Source organism: Dromiciops gliroides, chromosome 6 (assembly GCF_019393635.1).
Source record: "Dromiciops gliroides isolate mDroGli1 chromosome 6, mDroGli1.pri, whole genome shotgun sequence".
In the NCBI taxonomy this organism is placed as follows: Eukaryota; Metazoa; Chordata; class Mammalia; order Microbiotheria; family Microbiotheriidae; genus Dromiciops; species Dromiciops gliroides.
The window spans coordinates 19,012,859-19,025,183 of NC_057866.1; the positions used below are offsets into that span (position 1 = coordinate 19,012,859).

The 12,325-nt window shown below is 35.3% G+C and overlaps 2 protein-coding genes across 2 annotated transcripts; both read right to left on the bottom strand.

The window, feature by feature from the left end:
• Positions 1–1,058: 1,058 nt before the first annotated feature.
• Positions 1,059–1,994, bottom strand: LOC122731345 (olfactory receptor 8K3-like). Its single transcript, XM_043971378.1, has one exon. The coding sequence runs from the start codon at positions 1,989–1,991 to the stop codon at positions 1,059–1,061; it is 933 nt and encodes a 310-aa protein (XP_043827313.1). The 5' UTR covers positions 1,992–1,994.
• A 7,734-nt stretch (positions 1,995–9,728) lies between these two features.
• Positions 9,729–10,676, bottom strand: LOC122731364 (olfactory receptor 8J2-like). Its single transcript, XM_043971413.1, has one exon. The coding sequence runs from the start codon at positions 10,674–10,676 to the stop codon at positions 9,729–9,731; it is 948 nt and encodes a 315-aa protein (XP_043827348.1).
• Between the last annotated feature and the right edge of the window lie 1,649 nt (positions 10,677–12,325).

Genomic DNA, 12,325 nt, shown 5'->3' on the forward strand with positions numbered 1-12,325 from the left:
TGATCAAGGTGATGACCAACCATATTAACCATGTATTCAGAGGACCTGTGTTGAAATATGTAACCCATCTCCTAGAAGAGAAGTGATAGTTACAAATGTAATTAGCATACATTTTAGACCTAGACGCTGTGTGTATTTATTTTTCTTGACTATGATAAATTATTTAAAGTATTTTCTTTATTCTCATTCTTTTGATAATCTGCAGGGAAAGTGAGGGTTGGGAACATGATAGAAAATAGTGATGCTAAAAAAAGGACCAAAGAACCATCTTTTTTTTTTTTTAATGGAAAGAAGGGGAAAAGGAGAAATATAGAAATAATAGAAAAGCAGATAGTTTTGAAAGCAATGTGTAATTAAATACACAAATAAATACATATACATGCATATGTATATATCCACATTTTTAAATAAAAAGAAAATAGTGTGAATTAAATATTCATGGTTTCACATAGAATGTCTATTATGCTTAAATGTTTTTTGATGTTTAAGATCAAAATTTTAAAAAAATAAAATAATAAAGAAGGCACCTAGAAGACCCATAACAAAATGGAAAACTTTTAGCATTGTAAGAGATCTCAGGAGGCATATAGTCTGACCCATGCACCACAGGAAGTCCCATTAAAATGTTACAAAGCAGTGATCCCATACATAATATCTATTCACACACACACACACAATCATTAGGCTGCTTGAAAAAGTATGATTCTTTAAAAAAATCCTTTAAAATTTTTTCAGTTAATTTTTTATTACAAATGCTTTTTAAAAAATTATTTTCAATCTTTTGATTTTGTTATAATTCTTTCCTGCTGCCTCATAGAATAATTGATTTTTGTTTGATCTGTGCTAGTTTTCAGGCAATGAATTTTTGGGTTAAGGTTTATTGCCTTGTATTCTAAAGAATTTGCTTCTCTTAATTTTTCTTCCAGAGCCTTTTATTTCCTTTTTAATTTCTTGCTTTGTTTTCCCCCTAGGTATCCATGAAGTCCTTATGGAATTTTTGTTTTGCTTTTTATGACCAATTAGACACATTTTGTATATTGACAATTATAAAATTTCATCTATATTCTTAGCGTTCTTTTTAAGGCAGCTTTCACTTCTGTATTTCTCAAGCTATAGATCAAAGGATTGAGCATGGGAATCACAAGGGTATAAAATATTGAGGCCATCTTGTCTGTATCAAATGAATGGCTAGACTTGGGCTGCAAATACATGAAGATTAGAGTCCCATAGAATACAACTAACACTGTGAAGTGGGAACCACAAGTGGAAAAGGCTTTACGCCTTCCCTCAGCAGAATTCATCCTCAGGATGGCCACAAGAATAAACACATATGAAACAATTACAACCAGCAGGGAGGAGAATAGATTAAAAGCAGAAAGAGTCAAAATGATTAATTCTATGTCATTGGTATTAGAACAAATCATGGATAACAATGGGAGATTGTCACAGTAGAAATGCCTGATTATATTAGATCTACAAAAGGATGAATTAAAAATCTTTACAGCAATCAGCAGGGAAACAAAGGTGCTATAGAGGTAGGGGATGGCCACAAGTACCCAACACACTCTGTCTGACATGATGACTGTGTAGAGCAGGGGCTTACAAATAGCCACATAGCGGTCATAGGCCATAGCTGACAGCACAAAAAGTTCACTGATGATTAATGTCACAAAGACAAATAGTTGTATTGCACACCCAGTGAAGGAAATTCTATTTTTCTCTACTACAAAACTGGCCAACATTTTGGGGCCAATGGCTGTGGAGTAACCGAGATCAATGAGTGACAGGTGCCTAAGAAAAAAATACATGGGGGTTTGTAAGTGGGAATCAATCTTAGTCAGGATTACCATGCCAAGATTTGCCAACACTGTGACAGAGTAGATGAAAAGGAACACCAGAAAGAGAGGGACTTGTAAGTCTGGACGATCTGTGACACCCATGAAAATGAATTCAGTCACCATGGTCACTGAAGTTTCATTCCCTTCTTCCATTTTCTTGATCTAGGGAAAATATTTTGGGGAAAAAAATGGAAGGATATTTGCTTAAGTATAAATGTATACATAATAATAATAATAAATAGGTTATCATTTACATAGAACTTCAAATTTTGCTAAACATTTTAGATGTTACCTCACTTGATCTCTATAAAAGTTATACTAGATTGTATTAATAACACAAATAAAGACTTTGACACCAAATTCTAGAGTTTAAGAACATCTTTCCTCCCATTCACCATATAAAAGGGATCATTATTAGCCACAGGAAGTCCCCCTTCACATAATACGTCATAGTATTCTTTACCACCAAGAAATGGAACAAGTTAAAAATGTGAATAACTTCAAAGACATTTCCATCAATGAATGGGTAAAGAATCATATTTTACACTGAGGGAATATCAGCTTTGGGAACAATTCATAGATTTCCAGTGTGTCTTCTAGAAGGACCAAAAACAAAAACCCTCTTCACTTCCTATAGCTTTTCCTTAGTTCTTCATTTGCTTCCTGAATTAAGAAGACAACACAGGCTTTTAATGGTTTTTTGTTGTTTTGTCCATTATTTTCAAGGACAAGAAGTCATGTTAACAACACTTGTGGTTTATTTTTTGTTGTTGTTTTTGTTGCTTGTTTGGTTTGGTTTGCTTGTTTATTTTTTTGTTTGTTTTGTTTTGTTTTGTTTGTTTTTTGTTTTTGTTTGTTTGTTTATGGGGCAATGAGGGTTAAGTGACTTGCCCAAGGTCACACAGATAGTGTCAAGTGTCTGAGGCTGGATTTGAACTCAGGTCCTCTTGAATCCAGGGCCGGTGCTTTATAAACTGTGCCACCTAGCTGCACCCAACAACATTTGTTTTTAATGAAAATGCCTAGTTGCTCAGTATACAACCCAAAGTCCTGTGGACTTCTATACATTAGTGATCACTCCTCACTAGTCCATTTTTTTTTTCACTTGTCGAATATAAGAATCCCTGAGAATAATTGCAAGTACTTTTATTTTGGGTTTTTTAGATAAATTCAATAATGAAGGACCAAATATGTTTGGATAATAGATGAGTGAAGATTTTGGAGACTTAAAATTAAGATATCTTTATAGGCTAGTTGGTTAACCCTCTGAAGTTCCATGACCACCCAGGGCCATGGGCAGATCTCTGACATTAGAAGGAAACTAAGAAGGCAAGGTCCCATATGTAGAAAGAAAACAAGAGAGTAATGTTGAGTAATCCCAGGAAGATTGGTGTATCTAGGAATGGATAATGAACAGCATTCGCTTTAAAGTAGTCAAAAGCAAAAGTAATGAGAGAACATGCAATTAGTCAATTAAGGGTTATTTAGACACCCTAGGGAGGGCACTTTTTTTGTTTACCTTTTTAAAACATTAAAAAATAATAATTCTGTGATGCAGCGAGGTGGCACAGTGGATAGAGTATCTGTCCTGGAGTCAGGAGGACCTGAGTTCAGATTTGGCCTCAGATACTTGACACTAGCTGTGTGACCCTCGGCAAGTCACCTAACCCCAATTGCCTCAACAAAAACAAATAAATCAATAAAAGTAAAAAATAATAATTCTGCTACAAGAAAATTCATTTCCATAAATAATTTGAAAACTATCAATCACATATGAAACCACATATTTCCATTATGTATGACTTGCATTTCTTTTCAAAATTATAAATAAATTTGACATATGTATTTAAAAGCTTCTCTGATCTTTATTTTTGGACTTTTTATTTTCTTCTCTGCATTTTTTACTGTAATATTATAATGGGAAAGAGCAATTTCTGTCAAGCATAAGTGATGTATCAACTTTGATGCTCACCATGTTAACTATATGTTTCATACTCTTTATGTTGTCTAACATTTAGAATTGGAGGTTAAAAAAAAAAAGGATTGGAGGAGGTAAGTGTGCCAAAGAATGCCATTATTTGGAGCTTACAGATTATAGAGTAGGGAAGATATCAAATCATACATTCAGTACCTGAAAGGACCTCAGCAGTGACAGTGTTCTATCCTCTCATTTTATAAATGAGGAAAGTAACATTGAAAGAAAGGACCAATAGTTAGTAAGTATTTGAAACCATCCTTCCTGAATCAAAGTCCACTGCCTTCTCCACTGTGTTGTAACTCATTCAATTTCTCCTCCACTGATTTTTAACATACATCCTTCAAAACGTTTCTGTGAACTCTCATAGTGGGAGTAGTTTTTGGACTTTTCTAAATGAGGTGTCAGTGGCATATGTGCTATTTCAATCAATGCTACAGTGTTGCTTCAAAAACCCCAAACCATTCAATTTTAATTGTGTGTAGTTGTTGAGATCTGGTGAATGTGAAGATTTACTGATCTCTTTTAAACTCCTACATCTAAAACTAGGAAGCTTTGGGAATTCTTAGCATCTTAGGCCTGATCTGATGACAAAGTCCAATGTTACCTCTTACCTTGGATTTCACATCTGTTGTGGCTTGATAGTGTTGTTCCTTCTCGAACTGATGGGAAGATAATTTATAGATTTCTATGTGCTTCTGAGACATTATCCCTGAAGTGTATAAGAGTTTTAATGATTTCTATACTACCACCTCAGGGAGGATGTCAGGTGTTTGCATCTGTAATCTGTGTTAATGTCTACATTTTTACCAAATTTCAAGAGCTAATAAAATATTATCATACAAAAGGAGACACTCTGACATTTACACATGATAATGTTCCAAATTTTGATTTTCTAACAGATAAGATTTCCTGGGTTGCATGCATATAATATAATTCTTAGGGAGACTAGAAGAGATGCCCTGTGTTTTCTTTCTATGAGCCCGAGAGCTCATGAAAAGTCCTTGTATCAACAGAGACTCTGGCCAGCCTCTAAACCTTCTGATTTCATCCTGAAGTACTGATGCAGGAGGTCAGAGAAGGGAAATCAACAGGAGTACTGGGAAAATCCATAGTGGAATGTAATCTTCCCAAGGAGATTCATTCCTTAATACATCCATTCAACTATCTTTCTATCCATTCATTCATCCATACAGTCATAAATTTTTAATATAATAATGATTTTTATTTATAGTTTTGGGTTTCAATTTTTATCCCTCTTTGCTACCTCCCCTCCCCCATCTCTGAGGTGGCAGGCAATCAGATATAGTCTATACATGCATTATTATGCAAAGTATTACCCTATTTTTCATTTTGTACAAGAAAACCGGATTAAAAGGAAAAAATGAAAGAAAGTGAAAAATAGCATGCTTCACTCTGTTCCATCAATATCAATTCTTTCTTTGGAGGTGAGTAGTATGTTTCATCAATAGTCTTTTGGAATTGTCTAGGATCATCATATTGTTCAGAACAGTTGAGTCATTCACAGTTCTTCATCAGACAATATTGCTGTCTCTGTGCACAATGTTCTCTTGGTTCTGCTCACTTCACTATACATCAGTTCATACAAGTCTTTCCAAACTTTTCTGAAATCATCCTGATTGTCATTTCTTGTAGCACAATGATATTTCATCTCCATCATATACCACAGATTGTTTAGCCATCCCCCAATTGATAGATATTCCTTTGCTTTCCAATTCTTACCACCACAAACAAAGCTGGTATAAATATTTTTGTACAAATAGGTCTTTTTCTCTTTTGGGGGACTTATATTTGTGACAATTGGAGTGATGTCCCCTGCTGGAGAGATACTGTAGCAATGCTCCACCATGAGGAGAAGGTATCTGAGGGCAAGCCATGTGGCTTCAAATGTCAGTCCCTTGGCATCAGGAAGTGACAGTTGCTTGTGGGTACTTTCGATCAAAGCTATCAGACAACTATCTTGGAGCTGTGCGTGTTTGGAGGGGCCTGTGTCTGGTTTCACAGGAAGCTTCTGGGATGAAGAAGGGGTGAGGCTCACTCTCACTCTTGCCCTCTCTGTTTTGCCAGGACCTCAGGTGGAGTGGATGTAGAAATGCTGGCTCCCTGAGATAGATAGATGAAGGCATCTAGGCCTCTTTCCCTATCATCACCAAATTCTTATGTTCTTTAATAAATGCTTAAAAGCCTAAACTCTTGCTAAAGCTTCTAATTTATTGGTGACCACTCATGATATTTTTAGCTAGCCTAGCTAGAATTTTAGACACCTTACAGACAGCAATTATTCCCATTCATACATTAATTCTTTTGCTGCTATGATATAAAGACATAAAATGAAACTTCTTCAAAAGAGTTTACATTGTTTTGATGGTAAACAATGTTTATATTCACTGAACATTACATTTACAATTTATATATTTATTTATTTTCATCTTTTAACTAGGTAAAAGAGGTAGACCCAGCCCAAGCCTCATTTAACCATTCTTTTGTCTCTTGATAGCTCAGGATGGGAGTAAATAGCAATTGTTTCTCTTTTGGCCAGAAACCCTGAGGATCTTCCACCCCACCATCTCCATCCATTATCTATCTATCTATCTATCTATCTATCTATCTATCTATCTATCTATCTATCTATCTATCTATCATCTATCTATCCATCTATCTATCTGTCTGTCCATCTGTCTAGCTATCTAGCTATCCATTTATCCATCCATCCATCCATCCATCTATCTATCTATCTATCTATCTATCTACCTATCTATCTATCTATCTATCTATCTATCTATCTATCTATCTATCTATCTATCTGTTGTTGGGTTTTTTAATAGATAAAAGACAATTTCTTTATTTCATTTCTCACATCCCCTAATCACTGAGTGGGCATTGCCTCAGATAAAGTGTGACTTGTAAAAAGCCTCAGGTTAAAAAGCCAAAGTGTCCCATTGCATTTGGGGCCATCTCCAGCCTTCCTGAACTTTACCTTACCACCAGACCCACATGGCTCTGGCAGAGAGAGTCAGAATGGCAATTTTGCACAGTCCTGCCTCATTTAAATCCAATTCAATGAAAGTCATGACATGACCTCCCAATGTCATGGTCCTCTTCCAGAATGAAGGAACAACAATAATTTACAATAGAAAAAATAGATTAAAATAGAAGATCAGGGGAGAAAATTAGCAACTGAAGTAAGTAGAAAATCATTCCTTCAAGAGGTGGCAACTAAACTGAGCTTTCAAGAAAATGAGGTATCTTACATGACAAATATGAAGAGAGAGTGGGTTGCTAGCCGACTGAGACATGTTGGCATGTTGTATTTTAGCATCAAAAAAGGTCATTTTGACTGGAACAATTTGTGCAATAAGAAATGAGTAAGAAACCTGGAATGATATACAGGAGACAGATTAGGAGTGTTCCAAAAGTTTGGGGTTTTTCTAATTCAGTATACCTTATTAGAACAATATTATTCTGAGGATTAGGTTTGAAGTCTTAGGGGCAGCTAGGTGGCACAGTGGATAGAGTACTGGCCCTGGATTAAGGAGGACCTGAGTTCAAATCCGGTCTCATACACTTAACACGTACTAGCTGTGTGACCCTGGGCAAGTCACTTAACCCCAATTGCCCCACAAAAAAAAAAAAAAAAAGATTCGACATTTTACAGTCAGTCATCTTTGGCTAAAACTTAAAATTTCATTATGAAAAAATATTTTCATTTGGATGTAAATGTGAGCATAAATGAAATAGGTAAAATAGATTGAAAGATGTAAAGAAGGAAGATAAATCAGAGAAATAAAGTATTTCTGGAATAAATCAGAATCCTCATGTCAATGAGAATCAATGAACAGAATCAATTGTCTTACCTTATGAGGTTATAACAATTCTCTAAGAGGGACTAGAATCTCTTAGAAATTGGTACTTTATCATTCTTTAGAGAGAATGTCAATGAAGCCTGGAAAGACTGTGAAAGAACAGAGAGAAAAGACAAAGAAAATATCTTTCCTGAGAGAAATATATTGTGAAGAATCATAAGGAAAATTCTTGGGAGAAGATTTTACTTAACACCTTGAGAGAACTGAATTGTGGGACTCTGTTTCCAGACATGAAGTCAACATTTGCAATGATGATTAGAACAGTGTCTGACTATAACTTTTTCCATTTGTCATAATATTGTAAATGTGTTATCTTCTTTGTTTTTCTTTGCTAAAGTTTACTGAATTGTATTGACAGTAGTCTTGATGATCGCTGAAGTCTATGCTATTAGGGGAAATTTGATATGTGTAGTGGTAAATGATTAAGAGAACATGGGGAAAAGTTTTATAATAAATAAAATAAAGTTTATGATAAAGAAAGTATAATGAATTGAGGGTGAGGCCTGTGTCAATTATCCATCTACTCATCAAAGCCAATTGACTCTTTATTATGGCCACATCCAAATATTAAATTATGTTTGGCTTTTGTATTTTGTCATAACTTGGCCTCTTCTTACCTTACTCCCTCAATGCACCCTGTTCCAGTAATAGTATCCACTCTGATTTTACTTAAATACTCCATCTTCTCACTCAGAACATTTTTTTCTGGCTGTCCCATCTGCAAAGAGCCCTCTGCCTCCTCTTCTCTGCATCCTTAGTTAGATTCCCTCACTTCCTTCAAGTCCCAGATTACGCAAGGTCTTTTTCAGTCCTCATTAATCTTCATGCCTTCCCTCTAAGACTGTTGCCAATTTCTCCTGTATAAATCTTTTGTACATAATTGCATATTTTCTTTCCATTATACTGTGACAGCTTTGAGGCTAGGGACTCTTTTTTTGCCTTTATTTCCCCATCACTTAGTGCATTACTTTGAGCATAGTAGTACATAATAAATGCTAGATGACAGACTAATTTTTTTTGAAAAAGTTACAATTTTAGTAATCAATGTAGAAACAAATCAACAGACCCATTTTATTACCTGAGAACTTGGGATAAGAATAAGGAAAATTAACCAGTAGCATGCAAAGTAGGATTGGAGGAAGAATGTGTGTATGTGTGCATGTGTGTATGTATGTATGAGTGTGTGTTCTTGACTTTAATCCATGCTATATATAAGTGTATATGGGTATTTGTCTAGTTTTTAAAAATATATTTTCTCATATATATGATTTCTCATTATAAACCTGGTCTATTTCATAGAATCATAAATTAAAAGTGAATAATTACATCTTTGTAACATCAATAAAATTCTGGACAATATCTCTATGCTGGGAAAATATACACTATTCTTGATAAGCACTTTTATGAAATAATTGTCATGATCAATGTTATTAACAAAATTGGAATTCTGATGTCAGTGGTTGGGGAGAAGAACATTGTTCAAATATGAATCTTATAAACACCTGTCTCAGTAGGAAGTACAAGGAGCCGCAAGAGATTAAGATGAAATTCTGGGTCCTCCATATTGTGGTTTCCACATCTAATCTATCCAATTTTACTTGATTTGAGGGCCTTGTCTGCTTTCTGATTTTTTTTTTCTTTCCTAATTTACCTTTCTTCTACTACCTTCCTTCCAGACTTACCAACAGATGTCAAATAGGTAGCCCACTTTGGTCTGCTGCCTGAGTAAGATAAAACATAATTGGGAAATAGGTAAATATATATATATATATATATATATATATATATATATATATATATATATATACTAAAACATAAATAATGCTAATATGTTGTTTTATAAGTCAATATATATCTGCAAGGATCCTTATTTGAGTGTCATGCCCTTTGTTTATTCATTTCCTGCTCTTTAACCCACTTATCCTCATCTAGTTGTCCTAGATATTCCTGGGCATTTACTGATTGGCTCTATTATATGACAGCCCATGTCTGAGCTTATGAAGCTCATTGTTTACTTGAGTATTTAAGAATTTATATGTTTTTAAAAGTTTGGCAAGGGTTGGTGAGGGCTCTCTTCAGAGCCTCCTTCACATCCTTGTTCCTCAGGCTATAAATCATAGGATTCAGCATGGGAATCACCAATGTGTAAAACACAGAGGCCATTTTATCAGTGTCTAACGAATGGTTTGACTGGGGCTGCAAATACATGAAAAGGAGTGTCCCATAGAAAACAGTGACAGCCATCATATGGGAAGCACAGGTGGAGAAGGCTTTCTTTCTCCCTTCTGCTGAGCGTATCCTCAGAATGGCCAAGATAATGTAGAAATAGGACACAATTACAATGATCATAGAAAAGAAGAGATTAGTTCCTGAAAAAGTAAAGACTGCTGTTTCTGGGATGTAGGTGTCAGAACAGGATAATGCTAACAAAGGGACGTCATCACAGTAAAAATGATTAATAATATTGGAAGAACAATAAGACACTGAGAAAACACAAGAGGTGACAGTCAATGCTGTAGTTAAACTGTAGGCATATGTAAGGACAACAAGCAGGATGCAAACCTTCCGTGATACCACAACCATGTATAGTAGGGGATTGCATATAGCCACATAGCGGTCATATGCCATGGCAGCCAACATGAAAATCTCAGCAACAATGAAGACTAAAAAGCCTCCCAGTTGAGTTGCACAGCCATAATAGGAAATGGTTTTCTTTTCTACCAAGAAATTGACCAGCATCTGGGGAGCTATGACAGTGGAATTGCCAAGATTAATGATAGCTAAGTGTCGGAGAAAAAAATACATGGGAGTTTGAAGTCGAGAATCTATACTAGTGAGTGTGATGATTCCCACATTTCCAGTCACTGTCACTCCATAGATCAGTAAGAAAACCAAGAAGAGGGGAACTTGAAGGTCTGGACGCTCTGAGACTCCAATGAGAATGAATGTTGTCACGTGGGAGAGATTTACTGGAATCATTTATTCTTCTGTTTTCATCTGATAGGGGAAAAATGGGAACACAATTTAGAAAGCTTAGGATTAGTTTGCAGAATTGCCATTTCAAGTAGACAAGGATGTCCTAGAATGTCTGGAGAAACCTATCTTTTACTTGGAGATATATTTTATATGAATGTCAAGCTATGTTTAATGATGCAAAGGAACTAGGTTACAAAGCTCTTTGAGGGAAGAGTCAGGATTCTTTCTTTCTTTCATTCTTTTTTCTGAGGCAATTGGGATTAAGTGATTTGCCCAGGGTCACACAGTTAGTAAGTGTCAAGTATATGAGGCCAGATTTGAACTCAAGTTCTCCTGACTCCAGGGACAGTGATGTATCCACTGTGCTACCTAGCTACCCCAGGATTCTTTTAATGATGTTATTTTATGACAACAGAATAATCTTCAGTATTGTAAATTGAGGAGAAAGGTTCAAATTCTACTATGTTGCATACCAGCAAAATGATCTTGTACAACATACTTGGGTTTCTCTTTTTTTTGGATTCACAGGAGAATTTTAATTATACTTTTAAAGAACAATTAGTACCAATCAATATTACATAAATAATTTGCAAAAATTCAGAACATATACTACTTCTACCTAATTTGGGTTTCCAATTTGTATCCCTCCTTCCATCCCTCCTGTTCTCCCCTTCCTGGGGCAGTAAGCAATCAGATATAGGTTATATATGTGCAATTATGTAAAACATTACCATATTAACTATGAATGACTTAACTATTCTCAACAATACAATTATTCAAGACAATCCCAAAGGACCATAGATGAAACACATTTTCCACCTCCAAAGAAAGAACTGATAATGATGGAACACAGACTGAAGCATGCTATTTTTCACTTTCTTTAATTTTTTTTCTTTTATTCAAGTTTCCTAATTGGCTTTCTTTCTTTTGTTTTTTTTTTTTTTGGTAGGGCAATGAGAGTTAAGTGACTTGCCCAGGGTCACACAGCTAGTAAGTGTCAAGTGTCTGAGGCCGGATTTGAACTCAGGACCTCCTGAATCCAGGGCTGGTGCTTTATTCACTGTGCCACCTAGCTACTCCTCTCATTTATTTGTAAAGAGCTAAGGTCCTTTCCAGTTTTAGATTTGTATTCCTTAAATTAAGAAAATAAACAGTTGGATAGTTCAAAGGTTTCAGTCTTATGTTTCCTTGGTACCACTCAAACAGTATTAGAAAAATGTTGATTTCATAGAAAATACTCCATAAATGATGGTAAGACACAACACTTAAATTCTCCAGGAAAATTGTCCCCCCTCCCTTTAAATTTAGTGTCTTCCCTCTGCTGATTATCTTGGATTTAGCTTGGTTTTACCCAGTTGTTTGCATATTGCCCTCCCCCCCCAAAAAAAAAACCCTTATAACATACCCCACATACTCCCACATAACTGACATCCTTGAGAATAGGGACAGGCTTTACACTTTCTTTGTATCCCTAGCACACTGTTTGACACATAGTAAACATGTAATAAATGTTATTGACTGGCAAATCCCTCTTTACTGAGAAAATCAGTGATCATTTTCAGAAGCTTTACTGATTCTCTTTGTAAGATGATAACTTTTACTGGGGAAAAAAAGAAAATATCTGCAGGCTTGGTATATTGCAAATACAAATT